This window comes from Lynx rufus, unplaced genomic scaffold, assembly GCF_022079265.1.
Source record: "Lynx rufus isolate CCGP_SWC_20201006 ecotype Redwood Valley unplaced genomic scaffold, mLynRuf1.p SCAF_2, whole genome shotgun sequence".
NCBI classification, from domain to species: domain Eukaryota; kingdom Metazoa; phylum Chordata; class Mammalia; order Carnivora; family Felidae; genus Lynx; species Lynx rufus.
This window is the reverse complement of record NW_025814834.1, coordinates 202,039,481-202,066,470: the sequence shown is the minus strand read 5'-3', so window position 1 is coordinate 202,066,470 and position 26,990 is coordinate 202,039,481. Positions and strand designations below refer to the sequence as shown.

General features: G+C 55.0%; 3 protein-coding genes across 4 annotated transcripts in view; 1 reads left to right on the top strand and 2 right to left on the bottom strand.

Annotated features, from left to right (window-relative positions):
- Positions 1-1,561: 1,561 nt before the first annotated feature.
- On the bottom strand, positions 1,562-5,040 carry CD164L2 (CD164 molecule like 2). The gene is given in 6 exon segments (XM_047085953.1): positions 1,562-1,956; positions 1,959-1,994; positions 3,499-3,543; positions 4,150-4,221; positions 4,322-4,489; positions 4,953-5,040. Coding segments are annotated over 6 exon segments (567 nt in total). The 3' UTR covers positions 1,562-1,798.
- A 7,559-nt stretch (positions 5,041-12,599) lies between these two features.
- GPR3 (G protein-coupled receptor 3) lies at positions 12,600-13,607 on the top strand. The gene has a single exon (XM_047085952.1). The coding sequence runs from the start codon at positions 12,615-12,617 to the stop codon at positions 13,605-13,607; it is 993 nt and encodes a 330-aa protein (XP_046941908.1). The 5' UTR covers positions 12,600-12,614.
- An 8,196-nt stretch (positions 13,608-21,803) lies between these two features.
- The window catches only part of WASF2 (WASP family member 2), a 72,869-nt gene continuing 67,682 nt past the window's right edge, over positions 21,804-26,990 (bottom strand). For both annotated transcript variants that reach the window (XM_047085725.1, XM_047085726.1), the window contains exon 9: positions 21,804-25,897. In XM_047085725.1, coding sequence (XP_046941681.1) covers positions 25,740-25,897 — 158 coding nt within the window. In that variant the 3' untranslated portion in view covers positions 21,804-25,739. The remainder of the gene's footprint in view (positions 25,898-26,990) is intronic.

Sequence of the window (26,990 nt, the reverse complement as noted above, 5' to 3'; positions counted from 1 at the left end):
GAAGCACGGCCAGGGCTGGGAAATAACTTCCTCCAGTTCACACAGAGCAGTCAGGCTCCACCCGCTGACCTCGCCACCATCACCCTCTATGGCCTCTCCACTCCACTTCCTGGGACAATCATGGGATGAAATCAGATAACACCGTCAGACTCTTAGCCACATGCCCTGTTTCCAGCAAGTGCCCCAGCAGTGGGAGATGTTATCAGTCAGGGAAGACTTCTGGGCAGGGGTGGGGTGAAGTGGGGTGGGAGAGAAGCGGAGGAGGTGGGCATGGGAGGGCAGGGGCTTTCCAAGAGGGCCTGAGTGAGGAAGGCCACGAGTACAGAAATGGCTGTTGAGTCCTAGGGGCATCTCCACCTTGGCATTGGGGCAGAGACCTAACTTTAGGAGCCGAGAGAGCCTGAAGATGCCTCTGTGGGGGAATTCTGAACTTCTGCTTATTCTGGAGTCAGAAAAACCTGGATTCAAATCCCAGCTCTCCCGTCCTACTGCATGATCTTGAGCAAGTGTATCTACCTTTATGAGTCTCCACAGACTCATCTATAAAGGGCGGGGAAAGAGGGTTAAACACGTATAACAAATGAAAATATTAAAAAAAATTTTTTTTTAATGTTTATTTTTGAGACCGAGAGAGACAGAGCATGAGCAGGGGAGGGATAGAGAGAGACGGAGACACAGAATCCGAAGCAGGCTCCAGGCTCTGAGCTGTCAGCACAGAGCCCGATGCGGGGCTTGAACTCACGAGCAGTGAGATCATGACCTGAGTTGAAGTCACACGCTCAACTGCCTGAGCCACCCAGGCACCCCTGAAAATGTTTTAAAAGGCGGCAGTAACGGTCCAAGGTTGAATTCTTATTAAGGAGAGGACAACAGCTGTACCCCAACCCCAACAAATCCACACAGCCCAAGACACAGGATGTGAAGCACAGTGCTGGAAAGAATTCCTTTATTTGGGGGCAGTGCCAGGTGGGTGGGAAGAGGCAGGCACAGACCCCGTGCCAGGCAGGGGGCCCACAGGGATAATGGATAAGACGCGAGGTGGTTGAAGGATGCTCTCAGCTGCAGGTACCAGGCCCGGGACAGGAGGGGATGTCAGCTGCCAGGCACTGAGCCTGCTTAATGCCCACAGGGGCCAGAAATCGGTGGCCAAAGTTTTTCCCACCCCGGCACCTACAAGGGGGCCGAGAGGGCAGCCTCTTCGTCCTCCTTCCCCTCAGTGTGGAATCCAGGCCTGAAGGGGGTCAGATTCTGCAGAGGCCAGACAGAGAGGGCACTCAGGGCAGTGGCCCTGCCTCAGCCGGGCTGAGGACCCCCACCCCCAGGAAGCAGGCAGTGGCTGGAAGAGCACACTTGAATGGAGGCTGCAGCAACCCGCCCCACCACACACACACGGCACACGGGGGGCCTCAGAGCAGCCCCCCTTCTTAGAGGAAACCCAAACCGCACACACATCCCAGGCTCCTGCCTGCGGCCCCAGAGCTGCAGAACGAAGGCTTGCCTGGGCTACGTCACCTACTGGTTCTCCTCTCTGCTGGCAGCATGAGGGACAAAGACAGATGGGCTCAGTCGGGCTCTCAGACACAGGGTCCAGGCTGAGTCCTGGCCCCAGCCAGCAAGGGGCAGAGAGAACCCCACATGTTGAGAAGCGTGGCTCCCATGGGTGATGATGTGGGAAACACGCTGCCCTGCCCTTAGTGCTGCCCCATTGAGAAGACAGTGCACTGGCACTTAAAGGGGACCTAAAGGGCAAGAGTCAGGTGGGGGAAGTGAGCCAAGACCCTACTGGCAGGCCAGGTACTCACAGTGTCTGGTAGGTGCTGTCCTTGGCCTTGAGGAAGCGCAAGACGAAGAAGGCCGCTGCCTGCAGGCTCAGCACGAGCACGACGCCCCCAATGAAGCTGGCCCCATCAAAGCCAGGGCCGTGGGCTTCAGGGACTGGGGGGCTCCCTGCAGGGGCAGGTCATAGCAGGCCACTGTGGACCAGGATCCTAGCCCTACCCCAATAACCAGCACAGGTCACCTGGAGGCCCCAGTCCTCAAAATGGGAGCCTTGAACAGCAGGCTCAGAAGTTCAGCCCAATCCTGTGGGCAGTTGGGAAGCGCCTGTTGGGAGGGGCAGTGCCTGGGGCAGGGGAGGGTGAGGCCTTGGCTCCAGCCCTGGCTCTGCTCCCAGTTGCTCTGTGGCTTGATGTCTTTCACGTCCTCTCTGGGCCTCAGGATCACATGGTCCTGATAGCAATGAGCTCCCTTCCAGCCCCCCTATCCCACGCTGGCCCGGCAGGGTGAGGATAGACCCAGAAGTTAAGCGTCTAGAGCCCTTCAGCTGAGAGTTTCTTTTGGCCTCGGGTCTCAGGGTTCAAAGCCCAGATACAGAGGATATAGTCCCTTTTCAGGACTCCTAAGTCCCCGGACCCTGGAGTCACCCAACATCCGAGCCCTTAGAGAAGGAAGAAGGGGAGGCCCACACCCTACCAAGTGGGTCCATGGAGACTAGACGATGTATGTCAGAAGGAGAAGCTGGGTTCTGAGGGTGAGATCTGTCCAGTCACCTCACAGTTAAGACAGAGCCAGTCTCACAGCATCCCCTGACCCTTTCCCCTGCCCTGTCTTAGGGCCCACGGTTGCCAGGCTGTCTGGGTGGCTCCCAGCTGTGCCATGTTAGCCATCAACTCCCACCATGGATTCGATTTCAGGCCCTAGGCCAGGTGCCAGGGCAGGGCAGGACTGGTGGTAGAAGATCATTCTGGGGCACTGGAGAGGGGCCCAGCTAGGAGCTGGGTCCTCCTCCTGGAGGGTGTAACTTGTGTAAGGGGGCCTGAGAATAGGAAGGGCAAAGGGGGTCCCAGCTACAGCTCAGGGAGCCCCAGAGAAGGACACTGGGGGGAGGAGGAGAGGGAAGAAATGAGCTGCCCAAGACCGATCTGGGGCTCAGCCGGAGGGAGCTGGGCCATCAATAATTCAGCCTCCAAGATCAAGTTTCTGGCTTTAATTAACCAAAAGCCTCTGCGGCCATCCCTACCAAGTCTGGTGACCTCCAGGCCCTGAGGGGCAGTGGGAACCAAGACGCAGAGTTCTTGCTTCCGCTCTGCCAGGAACCTGCTTTGTGACCCTCTCTGGACCCGGGGGCTGCAGTGGGCAGGTAGTCACTGCGCTGCACCTCGTTGGCAACCTGAGCCACACACCCTTCAGCACCAAGGGCAGGTTCTGAGAGTCAGCCCGAGCTCCCAGAACTGCTGGTGTTGGGGAGAAGGGATGGCAACCATCATTTCCCGATTGTTTCTATGTGTCAGACATTGAACTAGGCGCCGTACACCTGCTCATAAAATTCTCGCAGCAACTCTGTGAGGGATTACCCAACCCATTTTACAGATGTGGAAACTTCTTCTCAGCAGAAGTCACAGGGCTGAGGTCACAGAGCGTGTAGTGCCTGAGCCCGGCTCTGTCTTTGCTGGCAACTCTAGTCCTCCCACCGCTACCGTTCTCCCAGGTAGCACCTACCTGTTGTGACTGTCTTTGGTTCATAGGTGGGGTGGTGGTGGGCAGCTGGAAAGACAAGGGAATCCATACGAAGCCAGCCCTCCCATTCTCTGACCCCCACCAAGACCCCAGCCCAGGCTAACGGCCGGACTTCTGACTCAGATCAGGCTCCCTGGTCCGGGTCCAGGTCCACCTGACATACTTTCAAGCCTTAGTTCACACAGCTCTTCCACCAGAAGTGGCCTCTCTCCATCTCTACCTTTAAGGGTCATCTCTGATGCCACCCCCTCCAACAAGCCCTCCCTCCCCATTCCCTTCTGAACTTCTGATTCTGAAGTCCTGTGTTTTAAATTAGGCAAGATAACTCCTCCATCCCCTCTACACATCTGTCCTGGACCCTCTGGCTGTGCCAATTTTCAGATGGGAAAACAGGCCAGAAAGGGGAAGGGATTTCTCAGTGAGCTAAAGGCAGAAACGCAAGTGGACCCCACTTCGTGGGCAGTCTGCTCCCAGATACAGACGATATAGTCCCTTTTCAGGACTCCTAAGTCCCCAGAGCCTGGAGTCACTGGAGACCCTGGAAAGAGGCCGATTCCTTCCTGAAGGGCAGGCTCTAGCTTGGGGACACCGTAGTCCCCTCTGTCCAACTTAGGCCAGTGGGAGTCCTCTTACCTGGACACGACTCTGAGCGGTTGTAGACAGAGCAACCCTCCTTGACCACCTCAGCTCGGGCCACACAGTGTCCTGGTGGGAGAAGGTGTAAGGGCGGGATCTGGGGAGAGCGGCCAAGGCTCTGAGGTGCAGAACTGGGGGCACTTGACTTGGGGAGGGCCCAACTCCATACCTGGCTCCTCTGGCTGACACTGCTCCCACACGCAGCCAGAGAGGTTGTGTGCTTTGTGCCCCTCCACACAATGCTCACAGAGCTTGAACTGTTTGCAGGCCCCCGGGACAGCTGGCCAGATGTTCATGCGGAGCAGGGCTCCCCGCCCAAAGCCTCGAGCTCCTTTACCTGGGAGTGGGAGCAACTCCTTGAAACTGAGCTGCAGCCGCTTCCCCACCACCGTGGCTCTCCCCGTTTGCACACATACACTCACCTGGATCCGCTAAGCCCCACTACACACCTGGAGTTTCCACAAACACATGGCTACACACACCCACAACCTCCCCCACATTCATCCAGAGTCCCCTTCCTTTGCATACACCTGGGGTTCCCTGATCCGTGTAGAACTGCTGCCCCCAGACACACCTGAAGCCCCTAATCCCCCAACCCCTGGAGCCTATTACATACTCCTAGCTCCACACAGGGCTAGAACCCCCTTCAACTACCCCTAGAGCCCCGAACTCGTCTGGAAAGTCCCCTCCTGCCCCCCACCCCCAGGCCAGACTGCTCCAGAAGAGGCGGCTGGATGAAGGGCACGCTCCCCCTGCCCCAGCCCGGGCTGGGCCCTCAACCAGATCCTGGTCCTCGTTACCAGCCACAGCGAGCTGGGCACACAGGAGGAGGCAGCAGCAGCCGCCACAGAGCGCGGCCCGTAAGGCGCGGGGTCCCGGCGCGGCCATGGGCGGGGCGGGGGCTGGGGGTCGGCGGAGAGCTGGTGTGATGCGTCCCTCGCGGACTCGGCTCCGCTGGGGTATGGGGAGCGAGACCCAGGCAACCTGGGCGTGGCCAGGTGGGCGTGGCCATTCTGGGGCGGAGCCAGTGGCGCGGCCGGGGTGGGGCCAGGTCGTCGGGGGGCGGGGCCAGGTAGGGGCGTGGTTGATGGGTGTGGCCTGGTGGAACTCGGTTGGGCGATCTGGGGCGGGGCTCGGACAAAAGGGGGCGGGATCCAACGCTAGCCTCACACCTGGTCCTGGGAGCCCCCACCAACGGCTTCACGAAAACTCTGCTCGGTAGAGAGTTATTAGCCCTATTTCACAGGTGAGGAAACTAAGGCTCAGAAAAGGTGAGTGGGTAGGCGGAGGTCACAGTGGCAAAATCTGGATTCCACACGAGGTTACATCCTCGCAGGCCGGGCCTTGTCGAGTGAACCCCACCAACCAGGCTCCACGACTGGGGGACTGGCTTCAGCGGGCCCCTAGGCTCTGGCTGCCCGCCTTGCTTCACCCCTTGCGTCGTACTCTCTTCTGCCCCTCAGCCTCCCACGTCTGCCTCCAACCCACCACACTCTCTGGTCTCATTATTAGTAGGACAGTTGGGACTTTACGCAGCCTCCCCTTCAGCCTCAACTCCTGCCCTGGCACCGGCCTCTTCTGGTTCTTCCCCCTCTGCGGCTACTTCTCAGGTTCCTCGGAGGGCACCTCCTCTCTCTCTTTCCCCCCTCCTCTTTCACGTCCACTCTCCTGCCCCTTCTCTGCTGCTCCTCCTTTTCCTCTTTCCCCCTCTTCTTCCCCGGTGGCCCGGTTCCTTCCTGAGCCCTAGTCCACCTCTCCTGGGGCCATTTGGGCCATTCCTCCGCCATTAGTTCCCATCTGAAAGCCATCAGGTCTCATAGCGCCATCTCCAGCCCCCTCCCCAGCTGCCACCTGTAACTAATACATACTTCACACTTTTGACCTCTTACTATTAGCAGAATATACATTCCACTAAGAGCTTTTACCTGCAGCTTCTCATCTAATGTCCACAACTGCCCTCTAGGCGTGGGTTTTGTTATCCCCAATCTGTGGGCTTTGGAGGTAAAATCAGGGGCACCTGGCTGGCTCAGGCAGAAGAGCACGCGGCTCTTGATCTCGGGGTCGTGAGTTCAAGCCCCACGATGGGTGTAGCGATTACTAAAAATAAGCAAATAAACTAAAAAAAGTAAAAATCACCTGCTCAGGGGCACATAGTTGCAAAGAGGGGGGCCAGGATGTAAGCCCAGGATCCAGTGGGTCCATCTGCTTCATGGGCACCTCCACCTGAGTATGCCTCAGGTCTCTGAAACTGCTCTCTTTCTCTTCCCCACTCAGGGAAGCTCCTGAATGGAAACTAAGATCTCGTCTCCATCCCCTCTCTCTGTCTCAGCCACATCAGCTCTTTCCCTCTTCAGAGACTTCGTACTGGTGTGCCTTCTCCTTGAAACTCTTCTTTTCTCTCTTCAGTGACTTGTTCCATGACCTCCCTGCTTCAAAGAGGGCCCCTGGTTATTCTCCATGCTACTTCCTTTTTCCTTCAGAATATGTATCATATGTATAACGAATTACTCTTTTGTTTCCTACGAAGGGAGAAACCCTGTTTATCTTCTTCTGTAGTTAACTCCCTATACACTTAAGGGCTAAGTAGGTGTTTATTTGGGGGGGGGTTCTTTTTTTTCTTTAATATGAAATTTATTGTCAAATTGGTTTCCATACATCAGCCAGTGCTCATCCCAACAAAGTAGGTGTTTATTAAGTAACCATATTGTATCGTGTTGTGACTGTGTACATGTTAGTCTGTCCTTCTGGTCTGTGAGACCCTCAAGGACCCCCTAGTTAATATCATGTTAAGTGTCTACTTATAGATTGTGCGTCTTTCCCCCATCAGAATGGAAGCTCTGTGAAGAAGCCAAGGATTTTGTTCATTGCTGTATCCCCTGGGCCTAGAACCATGCCTGGAAAATAGCACAATGCTCAATAACCATTTATTGCATGTTGAAAATGCAGGGATGTGGGGGTGCCGGTTTGGCTCAGGTGGTAGAGGATGTATTGATCTCAGTGTTGTGAGTTTGAGCCCCATGTGTGGCATGGAGTTTACTTACAAAATAATTTTTTTTTTACAGAGAGAGAAATAACATGCAGGGATGTGGCCAGATCATCTCTCTGTCCACAGCACCCACTTGAAGCCCAGGGAATTTTCAGTGAATACTGGCTGAATGAACAAATGGGTCTGTGCTAAGAATGTGTGCGCTGATGATGCCCAGATTCTTGGGGCTTGGACACGGAGCTTGTGTGAATATTATCTGTGCCTCGGCCACACACCCACCGCCAATGAGAGCCTAGGCCCATGGGATTCCCCTGATTGGAGAGCGAATGGTAAAGGAAGAAGTCTTACCTGGAGGCGAGCGCTCACGGCCATCTGGTGGTCACCTGGGGAACTGCAGGTATTGTCAGCCCTGGTTAAATTTCACTCCCCGCTGCTTCAGGGGAGACGGTGATGTTTAGGATAGAATGGAAGGCACAGTGGATTTGGCTACGCATACACTGGCTTCAGATCCCAGCTCTGCCATCTACTCTGTGATTTGGGGCAAGTCCTTCAGCTTCTTTAGACTTCAACTATGAAATGGGGATGCAGGGTTGTTGTAAGCCCTTCGATCTAGTCTGGCACCTGGTAGCTGGGAAGGACTGGACAGGGTATCGGCGGTGGGAAGGAAGCAAGGAGGTATGGCAGAGGGCATAAGGAGGAAAGAAGAGGAGGGGCCGCACGGTAGCCCTTTAGAGAAGAGAGACCCAGTTGGCAGTGTTGGCCTCCATCGTCCCATTGATATAGGGCAGTTTGGAGCGTGGAGAGAGTGCCCATGTGAAAATCCATAACTTTGCTTGAGTCTCTGGGGTTTCTCATGACTAGAAATATCACTGCTCTCTTCTCTTTCCTGGCTGCCTGAGGACCAAGTTCCATCTTGAACGACACTGTAACTCTACAGATCAGGGCGTTCTAACCAACCAACTACTTCAGTGGAAGCATGGTCACTGATGTTCTTTGCCCTGAGAAGGCAACAGTACCTAAGACAGAACTTTGAGAAAAACTAGCCAAACTGTACAAGACCACACCAGCTGTCATCTTTATATTTTGAGTCAGAACCCACTTTGGTGGTGGCACAACTGGCTTGGGCCTGATTTACAATTCCTTGGATTATGCAAAGAAAAATGAACCCAAAGAGAGCCTTGCAGAACGTGGGCCGCATGAGAAGAAAAAGACCTCAAGAAAAGAGCGAATGGCACAGGAGAACAGAATGAAGAAAGTCAGGTCTCCACACAGGCCAATGTTGGTGTAGACAAACAGAAGAAGTAAAGATTCTGCCATGACTATCTGTGGTGATTGTGCAAACTTTTCATGAGAGGATTAATAAGCTATGAACATTTTTTTAAAAATGTTTATCTTGAGAGAGCGCATGCACAAGTTGGGGAGGGGCAGGGAGGGAGGGGAGACAGAGAATCTGAGGCAGGTCCCACACTGTCAGTGCACAGCCTGATGTGGGTGGGGCTCGAACCCACAAAACGTGAGATCATGACCAGAGCCGAAATCAAGAGTTGGATGCTTAACCGACTGAGCCACCTAGGCACCTCTACTTATTGAGAGAGAGAGAGAGAGAGAGAGAGAGAGAGAGAGAGAGAAAGAGAATGCGTTCACGTGAGCAGGGAGGAGCAGAGAGAAAGAGGGAGAGAGAGAATTCCAAGCAGGCTCTGCGATGTCAGTGCAGAGCCCAAAGCTCCATCTCATGAACCCATGAGATCATGACCTGAATCGAAGTCAAGAGTTGGAAGCATAACTGAGATACCCAGCCGCCCCGTCTTTTTTTAATGTTTATTTATGAAAAAAAATTTTAATAAAGGACCATAACTGCTACTGAGAATGACAGAAGACAGTCCCTCATGCCACTCTTTCCTGCCTACCTCCCAGCCACCTTTACGCATCCCTGAGACCAGCTGGGTGGTTGTTGGGACCCAGCTCTGATGGGGGAGAGAGCAGATACCTGAGGTCTGGGGGACTGATGGCCCTGTATTCTCTCTCTATGGCGACCCCACTCTCTTGACAGTGTGCCTATCATTATTCTCCTCTCTCTCTAGATGCTGCTTTTTACTTTAACCATCCAATCAACAAGTGTTTGTTGAACGCCTACTAAATAGCCAGGTTCTGTTCTCAGCCCAGAGCAGAACAAAGTCTCTACCTTCATGAAGCTTACATTCTGGTGGGGCTGACCCGTAGTAAAAAAGAAGCTACGTGCATAAACAGATAATGTAAGGAGGGGTTAGTGCTCTGAAAAATAAGAAATCAAGGAAAGTGGGGGAGAGAGTGATGGGGGGAGGGGTAATCGAGGACAGATGTCAGGGAAGCCTGCTTCAGAAGAAGTGACTTGAAGGCAAAGTCCTGAAGGAAGTGAAGGGGTTCTAGGGAGAGGGAGGAAATTGGCAAGGACACACTCATCCACAGTCTGTGCCCTCAGCGGCCATGTTCCCTGGGGCTTTTTTCCTCACTCTCCGCTCCCTCCCCTGCGTGGTATCATCTACCCCTAGAACCTCAATTATTACCTGCACATCTGTGCCTCCCAGGCGTCCTCCTCCTGCCAGGTATACAATTGGCAGCCCACCCAGCCAGTGCTGATATGGCACCAGGCCCTCCCAACAATCCTGAGGTAGACACTAACATTATCCCCATCTCACAGATGACAAAACAGGCACAATGGGCCTAGGAAGCTCACCCAAAGTCACACAGGAAATGGAGGAATTGGGATTTGACCATCTCCACCCCCAACTTGCCACACCCAACCTGAAACGCCTCATCTTCCCCAGCTCCTACCGTCTCCTCTTCCCTCTACCCTGCCACTGGCCTGTCACCCCCTCCCCCAACAACTACAGGGGTGTCGTGTTGAGGGAAGAAGTCGGTGGGGCCTGGGATCTGAGCCCCTCTCGATTCCTTAACCCCTAACCTGATCCCTGCCCTCCACCCCCACCCCGCAGGCCCGGATGGTTGCATTGAGGACCAAAGCTAGAGACAGAGGAAGGAGAAGCGGCCAGTTCCTCTCCCCCTGAGCACATCTGGCACATCTGGAAAAGTCAGCTGGGGGCAGTGTATGTCCCCGGGACAAAGGACAGGCAGGGGCGGGGAAGACGGAGCCCCTTCTCCATACCCCCCCACCCTGCCAGGATGCCTAAGGTGGGAGGTCAAGAGGGGCCTGCTCAGGGGACTGAGCTGCCAGGTTTTCTGCTTCCAAGTTCTTCCCGGCTCCCCTTCTCCTGCTGCTTCGGGGAAGTGCCCCCCACCCCCCACCCCTGCTGGCTTTCCAGATCCCTGAATAAATAATTCAGGGTTTGAAATCTTGCCAGGCCCACCTCTCCGTGCTGGGAGGGCGCTATTGGACTGACATGAGTGACGTCACCCAACTCCTTATCCCAGCCCCAGCATCACGAGGACCTGCCCTGAGAGCAACTCACTTGCCTGGTCACTGTCCGCCTAGACCGCGTACCCTGTCCCTCTCACCCTGGGGCTCATTCACCACAGTCACCTGGTATCTTCATTCCAGGACCTTACAACCCTCTTCTCTCGTTGTTTTGTCACCTCAGTACCTCAACACTTGTGACAGGGTCATGGTGACCCCAAGTCCTATCATCTGGACACACCGTCTTCCCTTTCCCTCACCACTGCCTCTGACACCCTGGGATCCCTGAGCCCCATCATGTCAGTCACCTGACCCTGCTCTGGTTGCCCTGGGGGCTTCCCTTTCTATGGCACCGTGGCCCCATGGCCACCATCCCCAAGATCCTGTCACCATGCTCATACTGTCACCGCCACCCACTTCCCTGCTCCCTCGCGCTGCTGTCACCATCACCTCAGGGCCCCATCATCTTGGCAACCCCCGTCATCCTCGCCGAGGACGCCCATTCAGCCTCATCCCTCGGTCTCCGTCACCCGAATCCCGTCCGTCTCTACCACCTGAGGGTCCCATCACCCCACAGCCTTTCCGGGGCCCCTTTCTGCTTTTCCTACATATTCCCCGCAGCCTCCCTGCGACTGCTCCGAGGCTCTCCCACCAGCGCCCCCCGAAACCCCGGCCCGCAGAGGGCGCCGCGTCAAGGACAGCGCGGGCCGATTGGGGAGGGGGGCGGGGCCGCGGCCACGGTCGCTTTTTATGAATGGGGGAGCGGGCGGTGCGAGGCCTCATTACTATGCCGCGCGACGCGCGCTGCGCCCCAGCGCGACGCACCCATTGGCCGGCTGGGCCACTTACGTCACCGAACCGGTGGCCGGGGGCGGGTCGGGGCGGGGTGACTCACGCCGCTTCTCCCGCGGCCGCGGGGGCTTCTCCGGGTCCGCGCACACCCTGCGCCGCCCGGACCCGAGCAGAGCTTCCCCGCGGCCCGGCCACGCCGAGTCCCGAGAGGTGAGTAGGGGGCCCCGCGCGGGCACCAGGCGTCCGGAAGGGCACGCAGGATGCTGGGGCACTGGGTCCGCGGACAGGCTCCCAGCGGCTGGCCGAGGTCGGAGGTCGAGACCCGGAGCCCAGAATCTGGGGTAGCAGGCGGGGACCCAGCGTCCGGGTGCTGAGAGCCGTCAGCTGGGTGACCCCGCGCGGGGTGCGCACTCCTCCAAGGCCCCGAGGCCCTTGAAGGGACTGATGGTCCTATGAGATTGGGCCGGTGGGACCGGCAGGAGGCATCTGGGGCAGGCACCCAGGCGTCCGAGCAGGAGGAGGTGCCTGACTTAGGGATCCAGACTTACGGACAGGATGTGGAGTCAGGTCCAAGGTCCAGGTGTCCGGGCAGAAGGAGGGGTCTGACTCAGGGATCCAGGCCTCCAGCAGAGGGTGTCTGTTCCAAAGATCCTGAGATTCAGGAAGAAATAGAGGTCTGGCGGGGACAGAAGTCTGGGCCGGTGTATGTCGGAGGTGGGGCTGAGTTCCTAGGTGGTGATACCCCAGGAGTGGAGAGTGGGGGCTGGCAGGAGCTTCACGGCGCATTCCCTGGGGGCGGAGCCTGGGACTGGCAGTCCAGAGAATCGTGAGGGGTCTGGTGAGCCTCAGAAACTGAGCGTCATCCTGATCCGGAGGAAGTAGAGCTCCCCTCAGTCTAGAGATGTTTCCCTTCCCCAGTCCTGGGCCTACCTCGCATCTTCTGGATCCTATGGGCCCCCATCCACTAATGGTAGTCCTTCATCTGGTTCTTCTCTGGTCGCACACGTGGGAGAAAGAGGCCTGCAGGACCCAGGGGTTTGGAAGGGAGAGTGAAAAGACCCAGGCCTGGGGTCTGCTGGAGACCTGCTGGCCTGGGGGTGTGTATGTGGGGGAGACAAAGGTATCCTGGAAGGAGCCCTGGGGCATGACTGGGGGACAAGGCACTGGGACCCAGCCAGGTATTCTGAGATACTCTTAACAATGGATCCTGAGTGGCACCTCATCCCCTCCAGACCTCTTCACCCAGCACCCGGTCCAGCCAACTTCTCACAGGGCCTTTCTCCTACAGGTACCATGATGTGGGGTGCAGGCAGCCCCCTGGCCTGGCTCTCTGCTGGCTCAGGAAACGTGAATGTGAGCAGCGTGGGCTCAGCAGAGGGGCCCACAGGCCCAGGCGCACCGCTACCCTCACCCAAGGCCTGGGATGTGGTGCTGTGCATCTCAGGCACCCTGGTGTCCTGTGAGAACGCGCTGGTGGTGGCCATCATTGTGGGCACTCCCACGTTCCGCGCCCCCATGTTCCTGCTGGTGGGCAGCCTGGCCGTGGCCGACCTGCTGGCAGGCCTGGGCCTGGTCCTGCACTTTGCTGCTGTGTTCTGCATTGGCTCTGCGGAGATGAGCCTGGTGCTGGTTGGCGTGCTGGCGATGGCCTTCACCGCCAGTGTCGGCGGCCTACTCGCCATCACCGTCGATCGCTACCTTTCTCTGTACAATGCCCTCACCTACTATTCAGAGACAACGGTGACTCGGACTTATGTGATGCTGGCCCTAGTGTGGGGGGGCGCCCTGGGTCTGGGGCTGCTGCCTGTGCTGGCCTGGAACTGTCTGGATGCCCGGGCCACCTGTGGCGTGGTATATCCACTCTCCAAGAACCATCTGGTGGTCCTGGCCATTGCCTTCTTCATGGTGTTTGGCATCATGTTGCAGCTCTATGCCCAGATCTGCCGCATCGTCTGCCGCCATGCCCAGCAGATTGCCCTCCAGCGGCATCTGCTGCCCGCCTCCCACTACGTGGCCACCCGAAAAGGCATCGCCACACTGGCCGTGGTGCTTGGCGCCTTTGCTGCCTGTTGGCTGCCCTTCACTGTCTACTGCCTGCTGGGCGATGCCCATTCCCCACCCCTCTACACCTATCTCACCCTGCTCCCTGCGACCTATAACTCCATGATCAACCCCATCATCTACGCCTTCCGCAACCAGGACGTGCAGAAGGTGCTGTGGGCCATCTGCTGCTGTTGCTCCTCTTCCAAGATCCCCTTCCGATCCCGTTCCCCCAGTGATGTCTAGTCATATCTTGGTGACCCTTCAGCCCTGATCACTACAGAATTCCAGAATGTTAGGTCCTCCAGGGCTTTGTTCCAACCCCACCCCCCACCCCCAGCTCCACACCCCGAAGACCCAGCTGGTTCTGGAGTTCTAGGACATTGGGTGTTTCACAGGATTCTGTTCAGATCCCTACAGGGCCCAGCTGGCTCCATGGTTCTCGAATGTTCAGGTGGCCAGTGTTCCACTCAGAAACAGCCCAGCTGGCTTGGAGTTCCAGGATGCTGCTGGGGGTTTTACAGCGCCACTCCAAGTCCCTGATCTTCCCCCTCCCTTGACCTTAATCATGTCACTTTACTTTTGAATTTCTGAGCTAAAGAGTCAGAGAGGTTAGTCACTCAGTTGCCTAGATAGGAGAAAGAAAGATGTATCTCTATATATGTGCACATACAAAAAGAGTATCTATTTATAATTTATTTATTTACTTATTTATTTATGAATTTATTTATGGGTGGTAAGGGGAAAACAAGAGACCTACACCTTGAAATCCAGGCCATACCAGGGTATCCCCAGTCCCCAGACCCCCATTGCTGACCTCAGTTCCTAGAGGGGGAAAAGGGAGAAAGAGAAACCACGTATTTTGTTATTATTTTTGCTTATTTTTTATCAAAGAGATCATAGAAACCAGAGCCTTCTCCCCAGGCCCGCCCCTCTCGGGTTTGCTGGGAGAACACACCAGCCTCTGGTTTTTTATTTTTTTAAGAAGCCATCACCTGAGCAACCGAGAATTCCTCTGCGCTGGGGGCCGGCTGCCCTCTGGTGGCCGTTTGGGGGAAACTGCAGCCCGGCCAGGCTGCCCGGACCGGACCGCGCGACCCCACCTCCACCCCAGCCTGGCGTCCAGCGCCACAGCCAGGACCTGGGGGCCAAGCCCCACCCTGCGGTGCCCTAGAGGAGGCAGGGTGTGAGCCAACACCTGATTCCTCTGCCAACCGGGGTATGGCCTCCAGTGCTTCCCTAATGCCATCCGTGACCCATCCAATAAAGAATGATTTTGTGATAAATGTTTCTGTCTGTATGTGTGAAGAGGGTGGAGTGGGGCTGATGTGGGGTGAGCCCCGAATGGGAGGGTTAGGCCAAGCCTGGGAGCCTGTTGAGGGATCTGGGGAGCTGGAGACCCAGAGCGGCGTGTGGCTCTCAGGTAACATCCCCACCCCTTTAGAGGATCTGATGGGCCCCACTCCTCTGCTCAGACCAGGGCATTGCCAAGCAAGGACCCCCATCTTATCCTGGGGACAGGAACCAGGGTGCTAGACCCTTCTTGGGTTGAGGATGCCCAGGTTAGCTTTTGTTTGGAGCTTTAGCATAAAGTAGATGCTCAAAGCATGTCCATTTCCTTAATAACAGCTCCGGATTGTGGGTGTTTACTGTGTGCTAGGCACGGTGCCAGCACACTACATATGTTACCACATTTACTCCAAACAAGCATCCCGTGGCACAGGTAATCCCTTCTCCATTTTACAGATGAGAAAACCGAGGCTGAGGGAGGGCTGCTGACTGGCCCAAGGGAACATCCATTTCCACAATCTGTGTGCTCTATTGGCCAACAGCCTCTCATCTCCTTCCTTCCCGAGCCTGGTTTGTATTGGGGTTCATTCTCGGGGTCAGAGGCCACATTTGGGAGGAGGTTGGATGGAATATGGTCATTCTGGAGCTGAAAGAGCTTCTTTCCTATCCAAAGGAGAGTGATGGGCCCTTGTGTGCGCATGTACCCTTGTGTGCATTTGACGACCTAAGTGTGCAGGACCCTGAGCGTGGGTGTTTGGGAACCAGAAAGAGTATGTTCACCAGGCAAAGGCAGGAGCAAGTTTTTGGGAGTGTGGCTAAAGAGGAAGCTCTTGACTGAAGCTTCTCAGCCTCCCAGGCCTCACAGGTAGGCAAAGCCTAGAGATGGGACCCTCGGAGCACACCCCTCCATTGTACAGATGGGGAGACTGAGGCCTGGAGAAGAACAACCACTTGCTCAAACCCACACAGCTGCTCCAGGCTAGGACTCAGGTCTTTCTCCATTTCTCTGGCCAGAGCTCTCTCGCCAAGTATTCAAGGCTCCTTCCCCATAGTGGCCACAGGACTCCAAGGGGAGTGGACATGCCAACAGGGGCTGCTGGGTCAGAGCTGGTGGAGGGCAGACCCAGCTCCAGTGCAAATACAAAGCAGGGAGGTCCCGTCAGGTCAGGTGGAGTCTTTCCTTCCCCACCTTCCTGGAAGGTCCCCGGAAAAAGACCCCCACTGAGCAAACACCTCCTCCATGCCAAGCTTTGGTGCAAACATTTCACACATCACCATGGCCTTTTTGGTGGTGGCTCTCTTCCCATCTTACAAAAGAGGTAGTTGAGGCTCTGAGAGTAGAGGCTCTCATTCATTCACTGCTGTCCTTATGGACAACTTGAATTTCAGCTCGGGGAGATAGTAATAAGGAGACAAATTTAAGATTTGGCAATGTCAGAGAGTGAATAATCCGCAGAGAAAAATAAAGTAGGAAAGGGGGCCACAGGGAATACATGTACTCTGTAAACAAGGGCTCCCAAAAAAGGCCTCACTGAAGGGGACATTTGATCTGCTCAAAGTCACACAGTAAAGAGTTGAACTGGGATTTGAACCCAGGTCCATTTGACTCCAAATCTGTTTGTTTTCCTGGGTAAGGGAGTGAGTTTCAAGAGCAACTCAGAAAGGGCAAGCAAAGAAACTGCGGCAGGGAACCCTTTCCCCAGGCTGAGGAGAAGTTGGGGGTCTCCAGACTCCCCCCAGACCTCTGGAGTGGGCAATGTGTAGAAGTGCCTCCTTACTGCCTCTCCCATGTCCAAGGAGCCCCGCCAGGGGAGACCAGGAGACCAGGTGCCCATACTATTCTGGGCAGACTCGGCCTTTGGCCTCCCCTTCCCAGTTTCGGTATCCGGGGCTCAGCAGAGCCTAAGCCTTTTTGTCTGGGAGGGCCTGGGGGTGCCCTGTGCCGGGGGTCCTCCTCGGTTTATCCGGGTGTGGTTGTGTGGTGGATCTGAGGCATTTCTGGGCGCCTGCAGCTGGGGTGTCTCTGCCTTGGGCTCTGGGCCCACCCTGAGGGATATCTGAATCTGCCCCTTGGGTTGCAGCCTGTGTGTGAGGTGGAACTGGCTGGCTTCTCCTTCTTCCAGGGATTCTGTAGATACAGCTGAGGTCCTCCCTGTACCCCCACCCTGTGCTTCCTCCCAGGAAGCCTCCTTGGCTAAGTCCTCCTATGGCCGTGAAGACGTGCTTTATGCAACATACCTTGCCACACTTCTCGAGTAAACATTATAGAGCTTGACCTCTTGTCAGCATGGGGGCCCCCTGAAGGCAGGGCTGTGTGTCCCCTTGCAACTGAGGGTCCCTGAGAGAAGGGACATGCCTGTCCTCTCAGAATGAAGCCTTCTATGTCTCTTTCAGCCTCAATTCATCTGGTACTCAGCCTGGAGCTGCTCAGCACTGCATGCCTGGCTGTATGTGTGTATGTGTGTACCTGTTTTTTGGGGGTGTCTCCAAGCCCCTGACACTTTTCCAACCTGGTGCCTGATCCCACCCTACCACAGAGGCTTGGGAGGGTGACCTAGGCAGCAGAAGGGGGAGTCCCCAGGATTGGGGGGAGGTAAGGGCTGGGGTCTAGAGCCCTGCCTTCCTGTTTGGATAGGCCCTAGGGCCCATCTCTCCTCCTCTTCTTCCCAGGTCCTGTGTGGGGGAGGGGAGGAGCCCTGAGTGCTGAGCCCCCGCTGGGGCCATGACCGCCTCTCCCTGCAATAAGTGAGGAGACAGCAGCTATTAATATAAGATGAGTTCACGGGCTCACAGCTTCCGCGGGCTGGAAAACAGGCTCCCGGGGCTGGGGGCTGCGGCAAGTCTCATCGTCTGTCAGATTCTCTCCTGGAGCCCGGAGCCCGCCAGCCCCACGTTCCCTAGCTTCCTACATGCTGAGGCCTGTTATACATGCAGACCTATGAGTACACACACATGGGCACACACAGGCACACATGGGGGGGGGGTCCAGGCCCCTGGCCAAACACACATATGCACATACATCCAGACATGCGTGTACACCCAGATGTATTTGCACACTGGTACATACACAGTGTGCACACAGATGTATCACTGCACACATGCTAATCGACTTCACGTGCACATTTGCAGGCAGATATACCTACTTCAGTGTATGTACATGCCTTCACACAGAGTATACACACAGACTTACCCCTGTATACACATGTGCACGAGGGTCCAGACATGCTTGCATACCCATCTGCACACCACTGCACACCCACATATATACAGACACAAAACTGCACATGTATATACAGATGGTATCTGGTCAGGTACACACATTTGCATATAGGACCACATTCAAGGACTTGAATGCATGCATATATGTCCTTTTGCACACAGTGTCACACAGGCTCCCCGCTGCTATCGGTGCTCAGCAATCATGAATTCACAGGCAGACCCTCAGTTTCCAGCCAGTAGGCTGGCTCTGCCTCCTCTCCTTATCTCTCCCCTCCCCCACCCCCATGACAGGCAGCAAGTGCTCCTGCCAACCCCAATGCCTGCCTTCAGCTTCCCGCCCCCCGGGGGTCCCCAGATCCCTGATTAACCCCCTCGCTAATTGGCCACCAGCCCCTTGACTTTGCTGCAGGCCTTCTCGGGAGCTGGGAGCGAGAGGCTGCAAATTGGCCAAGCAGGATGGGTCTGGGGAATAGAGGGCGGGGGTGGGGTGGGGGTGCTATGAGCCCAGTGCCTGGCTGGAGCCAGAGCTTAGGTGAACACTGACATCATATTCCCTTGGGAGGGCACCCCTATGATTCATGTGTACACAGTCACATGAAACCTTCCCTGCACACACATTTACATACACTCCCCAGTCATGTGAATGGATAGAATTCACTCTGCTTTTTTACACAAATGCATGTATTTGCATATACCCAAGTACATTCACGAACAAACCCAGTACGTGAGCAAACATGTTACACGTACATAAATGTACCTGCCAGATACACAGACACCACTTACACATGTACATCCAAACACACCTCACCTAAGCACACAAATATAGTCACATGTATACAGACTTGCAAACATGTACACTTACATGTTACACATGCCTATTTGTAGGCATATATGAACATACGTCTACATGTGAGTGTACGCCTGTGGAGCCTAGGCACGCATGCACACCACTCACGTGTGTGTACATACCTTAGCGAATACAGCCTCCTCCAGCTCTGCAGAAGCCTGAGGTTTGCAGTCTGCTGGTAGGGTGGGGTGTGGCAGAACCCACCCAGGGTGCAAGTTGCTGTTTCCCAGTCTCCATCTCAACGCCTAACTCTGGAACGTCCGCTGGGTTCCCCTCAGCCTTCAGGACTCCAGACAGAAGTGCAGAGCTTCTGGGACACCTAGCTGGCTCAGTGGAGCACGTGACTCCTTGATTTTGGGGTTGTGAGTTCAAGCCCCACATTGGGTGGAGATTACTAAAAAAATAAACTTAAAAAAAAAAAAAAAGCAGAGCTTCTGGCTTAGTCTCTGTTGTTCCTATCTCCTGGACTCTGGGTCTGTGCCCCCAGGGTGTTCTACTCTCTTGTAGGCAGCTTCGGGCCTATAAGAAGGGGATTCTATTTCCATGCCTGCTGCCAACTTGCTGTGTGACTTTGGACAAGTTGCTGTGTCTCTCTGCGCTTTGTTTCCTCAACTGTAAAACAGCACTAAAAGGTTTTGTGTTGGTAATCCTCCCAGGACTGGCCTAAAGAATCCATGGGGTCGTGTTTATGGATGTAATGTACTCGGGCACATATGTTTGGGAGAGGTGTTATTTCCAGACATGGTGAGATGTCAGGATGGAGAGGTTTGCATATATCATGGTCAACTTAACTCTTCACTAAATAGGTGAGGAAGCTGAGGCCCAGAGAGGGAGCAGCAAGGTGGGAGCTAAAAGACCTGACCTCTGACTTCTCAGCCATGAAGTCTGCTCCTCTTTAAATATGTATCCAGCGTGAGCAGGTGTGTGCACAGTTCGCAAGGTTAAGGGCAGAGTGGCTGACAGCTGAGGTGGGAGGGGGTATCCACGCAGGACTCCTGCCACCGAGGTACTGAGAAGTCGACCATGAGGGATTCCTGAGGGTGTGAAAGCCTCTTTCTTTTTTGGTCCTCCAGCTTCAGACCTCTCTCTAGACACCTTCATCTCCTGGGGCTGAGGGGCAGTCTACGCAGAGCACCTGAAACTGCTCCCAGCCTCATTATCAAGAAGGGAACTAGCTGACAACCACCTCAGAGCAGAAGTCACAGGAAATAGTGCCAGGTTGCCCTGGTCACTGGGCGGCCAGGAGGGGGCAGTGAGGAACTGGCGGAGGCAGCGCGAAGGGAGGGGTGGCTCCTGAGGACCGTGTGAGGTTTGCTTGCTATTACGTGTTCCTGTAACCGTGTGCTGATCTGTGTCCTTGTTTGCACAAGGGCAGGGCTCTGTGTACGGCGTGCGCACGTGACCCTGGGCCTGGGTTCTCAAGTGTGCCCACTCACGTGGATACGTGTCGTCTTGTGTGTGTGTACGTCTTTGTGCAGAAACGTGTGCACCTTTGCAGGTGTGCGTGCGTGTACTGAGCGGTGTCTGTGGGAAGCCCCAGGCCACACCTAGGGAACCCACTTTGTTCCCGGGCAGCTGAGGGGGCAAGGTATTTTCAACTCTTATGATCTGGGACAGTTGGGCCCTCGGCCCAGCCCACTTGATTCCAAAGAACAAAAATAGCCAACACCTGTAAAACTGGGCACCAGAGGGTGGGGCAGACCCGAACAGAAAACCTTAACGTGCCCCCAATGACACCAAAGACCATGATTCTAGATGCAGAGGTTCTGAAAGCTGCTTAGAGTTGCATGGTGGACAGAGCACGAGCTCTGGCTTAAGAGAGACCCGTGCTTGAACTGTGACTCTGCTCCTGGCCAGCTACACGGTCTTAGGCAACTCAACCTCTGGACTTGTTTTCCTCACGTGGACAACGAGGGACCGACCCTTCCCTTATAAGGCTGAAATAAAGCGTGCGCAGTCCTGAGCAGGTAGTAGGCACTTAGCAAATGCTCGTTCTTCTCAGGATTAGCCCCAAGAGGTGAAGCATGGGGTCATAGCTCACAAGTTGAGGAGCCGGAATTTAAGCTGGGGCCGCCCGCTTCCCAGAACCACATTCCTCCCTTCCAATTCCCCAGCAAGGGCGGCTCCCGACACCACCATTTTGTCTTCTCCCAGGGCGGGCGTCTGGCCGCCTGTCAGTCACCGGTCTCGGGAAGCCAAGTGCTGACTAAACACAGGCCTGAGCAGGAGGGTGGAGCGAGGGGCTCCGCCGGGGCGAGCTGGCTCCCGCGCCCCCTCCCCTGCACCCCCACCTCCAGCGATGAGCTCAGAGCGGCTGGCGCAGCAGTTGCTGACAATTCAAAACTTCTGCCCCCTCTCCTGGGACGCCAGTGGGTGACTCTCTCTGAACAGCAGGCGTGACCAGCAGTCACCAACCTTGCTCCCACCCCTCTCCCAGGGCCACCCCACTGCAGTCTGCGGGGCCCGGGACTGGGACTGGGTGTCTGCCCATAAATTACCCCCAGGGACAGTCACCCGCAGCAGCTGTGCTCGGAACAACCGTTGCTTCCTGGGTAGGTCATTTTTTTGGGTCAGAATATAAACCCAGCCCCTTCGCCTTCCCAGGCGGGAGAAGGGGCGTGCGGCAGCCGAAACTTTTTATCAGATTCCACTGAAAATCATTCTATTTAAGGTAAGTTGCTTGGGTCTGAGAGGCAGACAAGATGCCGGCCAGATGTTGGGAAGCAGTATCAGCATTCAGCCGGTGCTCTTCTCCTGCCTGATGAAATGGCCAACAGCCGGTCTCCCCCCCTGGCCCCACACACCCACCGCAGCCAGCTAGGAGGGCCTGGGGATCCGGCCTTCTGGGTCCCCCAACCTGGTCTCCTCCTAAACCAGAATGGTTTCCGCCCTTCATCTCCACCTCCCACACAGGGTATACCATCCAGAACCAGAGGCCTCCTGCTCCTGGAGCCCACCCACACTAGACTTCCCTCCAGAGCTCTGGTCACCACCTGTGGCATTCAATGTTGTCCCCTTCCAATCACTTTTCCCATTAGAAACAGAGAGACGTGCACATAGACAGACACACGCACACACACCAAAGGTGGCTGAGTAGCTACAAAGACTTTATCAAATTATTTAAAATGTCGGCATTTACATATTCGCATGTATATATAAAATTGTTACATGGAATCCTCAGGTCATGGGGGTGCTAATGTGGTCCACACATGAGCCTGGCAGGGAAACAAATGAGGCCAGGCTTGGAGCCACGGGGCTTTAAAAAAAAACAGGACATCCTCCTAAGGGCCTAAGAGGAGGAGTACAGCGAAGAGGAAAGGGTCACCTCAGGGGTTTGGTTTAACCTCACCCTCACAGATCTCTAGCTGAATCTCCTTTCCCACCCTCAGGGGAAAGGGACCCATTTCCAGACCATTTCCCTACAATGTTATAGGCCCACTCCCTAAAAATCGATGTGGCAAACATACCCAAGAATCCACTGGAATAGGTCCTTATAAATATATTTATATCAGAGAAAACAAGGCACTTTGGGAGCTTTACAGCTCACTCTCCTACATGTACATCATTCTAGACAGAAAGTAAAAATTGGTTAGTTTCTCAAGTGAGTTAACTGAGTTAAGTTAATACAATAACAGAATTGTTCCCTAGCCCTCACTGAGACACAATATGAGGCACAATCTCCTAGCGAAACCTGGTCCCAGGTATGCAGGACCCCAGTAGAGCTCAAAGCCTGATGCCCCCAGGAAGCCTGACACTTCTCTGGAGCAAAAGCCCCTTGCCCTGGGGCACTGGTCCCCTCCCCAGGCCCTGAGGTCAGGTGAGGGGGGCTGCAGAGGGAGGCAGGCAGAGAGCCGAGCTGGGACACGGTGGGAATGCTTAAGCAGGGTCACCAAAGCCACAGAGACCTCAATCTGTCCAAGCTGGCGCTGCAGAGCCGGAGGATCGGCGCCACGGGAAGAGATTTCACATTAGCCCTGACAACACCGCCTCGGCTCTGCGGTGACATTGGCCAGGGTCGTTTCTGAGGGCGCTTGAGCTTCCGTTGGAGGCGAGCTGGAGCTTGGGCCAGCTGCTCTGAGCCCTCCAAGGGACTGCAGAGCCTACCCCCTCCCGGTAGCTGCTCCTTTGGAATGTAGTCATCTCACAAGCATGGCAAAGCCACAAGTCACTTCTGACACTGCCGAATGGAAGCTGGGTCCCTGGGCCACAGGAATGGGGGCAGGTCCCCTGGGCTGGGCAGGCCAGGGAAGGGAGGTGGCTCCTTGGCTTCAGAGCTTAAGAGTCCTTATGAGCCATTGCTCCATACTCCTACCAGCCTTGGCCCAGTTTAAATAATCACTAAACTTTGCATTCTACAATTACAGGATTCCAAAGACACACAATTACCTGCACAGGGTCCTTTATCATCTTAAAGGGCTCTGGGTTTAAAGAAGTTGGGTTTTTTGGGGGGTGGGGGGGGTGGGGGGGTGCACATATGCATAAATAGAGCCCAGAGGGCCTCTCGGCTGACTGGGTCCCCAGCCCCCAGAGCTGAGGAGGCTTCGCAAGGCCGGCTGCTACAAAGCACAGAGCTTGGCTGCATAGATTTTAATGAGAGCGTCAGGCAGAGCTGTGCTGTTGCTCTCCGGGACTTGCAGATCATTACCAAACCAGCTGTAGGATGAGAACACAGCACATCGAAACCCTAGGAGGTCACTGAGCTAATGATCTAATCCTACCTTCCGCAGGCAGTGCCCCCCCAACCCCCCCACCCCCGCTCCTGCCCCCAGCCCTTTCCAGGGCGGATTGTGTCCATTCCAGAAGCCAGGCCAACACCGCCCCCTTCAAGGTCAGAGCAGAATGATAGCAAGTGGCGCTGGCTCCCCCTTTTCCGGAAAGGAGGGGGATGGGGGTAATTTAGTCAAAGCCATTAGGCCCAAACCCTGGCCTGGCCAGGCCCCAGGACTCCTATTTGGGAGAACCACTGCCCTCCACCTGCCTCTCCAGCCACTGCTGGGCTGCAGCCAGGGGCACCTTCAACAGCCATTTTAGGGTTCTGAAGAAAGCACCTTCAGCTTCCAAAGTGCAAGGAGGGAAGCAAGGCGGGGGCACACACAGCTTGGTATGCTCAGCACTGTAGCAGGGTACCAGACCTGTGCCGCAGACACCTGATCTGGGGAGGGCGAGGAGGGTATATTCTGGAGCGGCCCCAGCAGGAGGGCATGCTGGTCCCTACTGGCTCAGTCACCACGCCAGAGTTCAAGGAAAGAAGGCAGAGGGGGAGCATCCAGCCAGGGCACAGCGGTAGTACCCGTGATTACACACTCTCCTCAAGCCGGAGGGGTTTATGAGGGCTTTGGCAATTACTACAACCATTTGCTGTGCTGGGTAGAGACAGATCCTGTTTCTCTTTGTTTCAGGGCTCTGAAAGCTGGAGAAGCCAGGAGAAGCCGGTTTCAGCATAAGAGGCTACACAATAGTTAGGGCAGAAGAGAAGAAACCTCACTGTTGGCCAAAGCTGACCAGTTTTTTTCTGAATAATAGCACCTGTGTATTAGCTCTGGAAAGAGGGGGAGCGAGGGAGGGAACATCACTGCACGCAGTGAGGAGGGAGCTGGAAACAAGACCCAGAGCCCCTCTGCCTTTCAGCCCTCCTCACGGCTGCCAGGCCCCCCTAGGCAGCTACCTGCGGCAGCCGCCAGCCTGAGGGACTGAAGTTTCTACAGCTGGCAGAACCTATGCTTAAATTGGGGAAATAAAAAGGGGACGAGTTGCAGAGGAATTGAAAACAGCACCTGTCAAAGCTGCCTACCCCTTCCTTCTCTCACTACCTCTGGTCCCCCAGAAGGATGGCTCCCAAGGCCATGTGGTTCTATGGTGATAGTAAAGGGGAAGCAAAGAATTGTAAGGCTATAAGGGTCTGAGCAGCACTGACAGGCCTGGCACTGGCTCTGAGCCCTCCTACTGGGACCCCCACCTATGGGGTAAGGTCTGGAGTAGCACAGAGCCAAGACTGCTCTGCCTAGACTCCAGCAAGTACCCCCTACTTGGTTCCAGAAGACACAGGTGACTTGGAATGAGGAACTCTGGGCTCCAGTTCTGTCACCAATCATCTGTGTGACCCGGAGCAAGTCATTTCCCGTGTCCAGATTTCAGCATCATCAAGAGGGCAGGATTCAAGGAGTTTACCATTCTTTCAGTCCTGCAGCTCTGAGTCTCTAAGCTTGATTCCTGACAGCTAGCAGAGGTCCACACACCAGTGTGTTGGGGCTAGTTTGGTCATGGATATTAGAGGTCTGAGCTGGGCTGTGGTGCCTAACGCACCTGGTAGTGAGGGAGGGACATTTAAGGGACACCTGGACACCACACTCTGGAGAGGGAGCCTGGGAGGGAGGCGACAACTTCAGCCTTTAGAAAGGCACAATTTCTGGGCAGATGGGGAGATGCTCCTTAGGGCCTGATGGCTCCTAGCATAAAGGGCATCCAGACATAGAGATAGCTTAGCAAAAGGTAGCTCACCCTGCTCACCAGGGCAAAAAGGTGTGGCAGGCAGTCTGGCTGCTAGGACGTGTGGCCTGCTCTGCCCTCTCAGTGCATGGGAAAAGGGGCTAGCCATGTCCATGCAGGCATTAGGACCAGAAGATGGCTCGTATTATTCAAAGGGTAAGGGTAAGGATTCTGGAAGAAGACCACAGTTGAAAATGGCTCCTAGGGGAAGGCACCAACTCCAATCTAAGCCCAATCAAAGGGATCTGCTCTGGAGTTTTCCCTTCTCTTCAATATGCAACAGTCACTTGAAGGGAAGAGGGAACATCTCAGCTACTGAACCTCAGGAGCCCCACGGGGCCTGACTATGGGGAGACGGGAAAATATATGTTGATTTGGAGGAAGCACTTGGATATATCTTTGGTTGCTTCAGAAAAGGCTTTGGCCCCTTGAAATTGTTTTTTCCTCCCTCTTTCCCCCCATTGGACTGTTGGGATAGGCATCAAAGAAGGCAGCAGCAGGAAAGAAAAAGGAGGTGGGAGAGCAGGCAGAAAGAGTTAATCCGACCAGTCGTCCTCATCAAACTCAGAGGAATCATCTTCCGAGTCACTGTACTCCACAGCAATTCGACGTGACAAGATGGTGGCCACATCGTTGCCCACAACATCCCGCTTCTCTTGTTCCTGCTGCTCCTCAACCTTTCGCAGCTGAAAGCCTGGTGAGAGAGAGAGAGAGAGAGAGAGAGAAGGAGAGAAAGAAGGGTTCAGAAGGTGAGTAGGTCTCAGAATCCACACAGGACTGAGGAAGGGGGAGTGGCTACTGGTGGGTGAAGTATGGGGAAAGGGGAAAGAAAAAAAATCCTCTGGAAGAGCAAAGAGAGAAAGGGGGAAGCAAGAAAAGACAATGAGGGTTTATACAATTCTGGCCCTAGTGCTGTAGGCATGTTGGAGAGGAAGGCTGCCATCCTTTCCAGTTTCCATGCTGTCAGGCTGGTGAGGACGGTACTTCTCAAGAGACTCTGAGTGGGGAGTGGCCACCATACCGCACCAAGTGGGCACTCAGTCTGCTCAGTTCATCGATTATCATGGAGCTCAGCTGCCCCAACTTGTCTCCTCCAGACAATCCTTCAGTTCCAGGAGGCTCACACACAGAAGAAACCACTCTAACCCCGAGGGACCAGACCTGACCTCTGACAGAAAGAGAATAAATGCTCCACAAGGGTCAGATGATGATGAGGGAGCACAGAAAGGTGGGGAAGGAGACAAAGAGAGAGGGGATAGGAGAAAAAGGGGAGAAGGACAGGGTGAGAAAGGGGGAAAGAGAGAAGGAAAGAAGGATGTGAAAGGCACAAAAGTGGAGGAGAGGGCCATGATGGAGTCTGGCCAGAGAAGTAACTTCTAGGGAGTAGTGATGCTTGTTTTTTTCCGGGGCACAAAATGAATGCAAACACATGCAAAGCATGTATTTTCAAGGAGTTCAAAGACCCCAAGTTAAGAACACATTACTTATTTTCACGACCCCGATATATCAAGAGTCACATGCTCTTCTAAGTCAGTCTAGGAACCCTAAGAATTCTTTAGTTTTTAATTTAAAAAAAAAATTTTTTTTAACGTTTATTTATTTTTGAGACAGAGAGAGAGCATGAACAGGGGACGGGCAGAGAGAGAGGGAGACACAGAATCTGAAACAGGCTCCAGGCTCTGAGCTGTCAGCACAGAGTCCGATGCGGGGCTCGAACTCACGGACCGTGAGACCATGACCTGAGCCGAAGTTGGACGCTTAACCGACTGAGCCACCCAGGCGCCCCT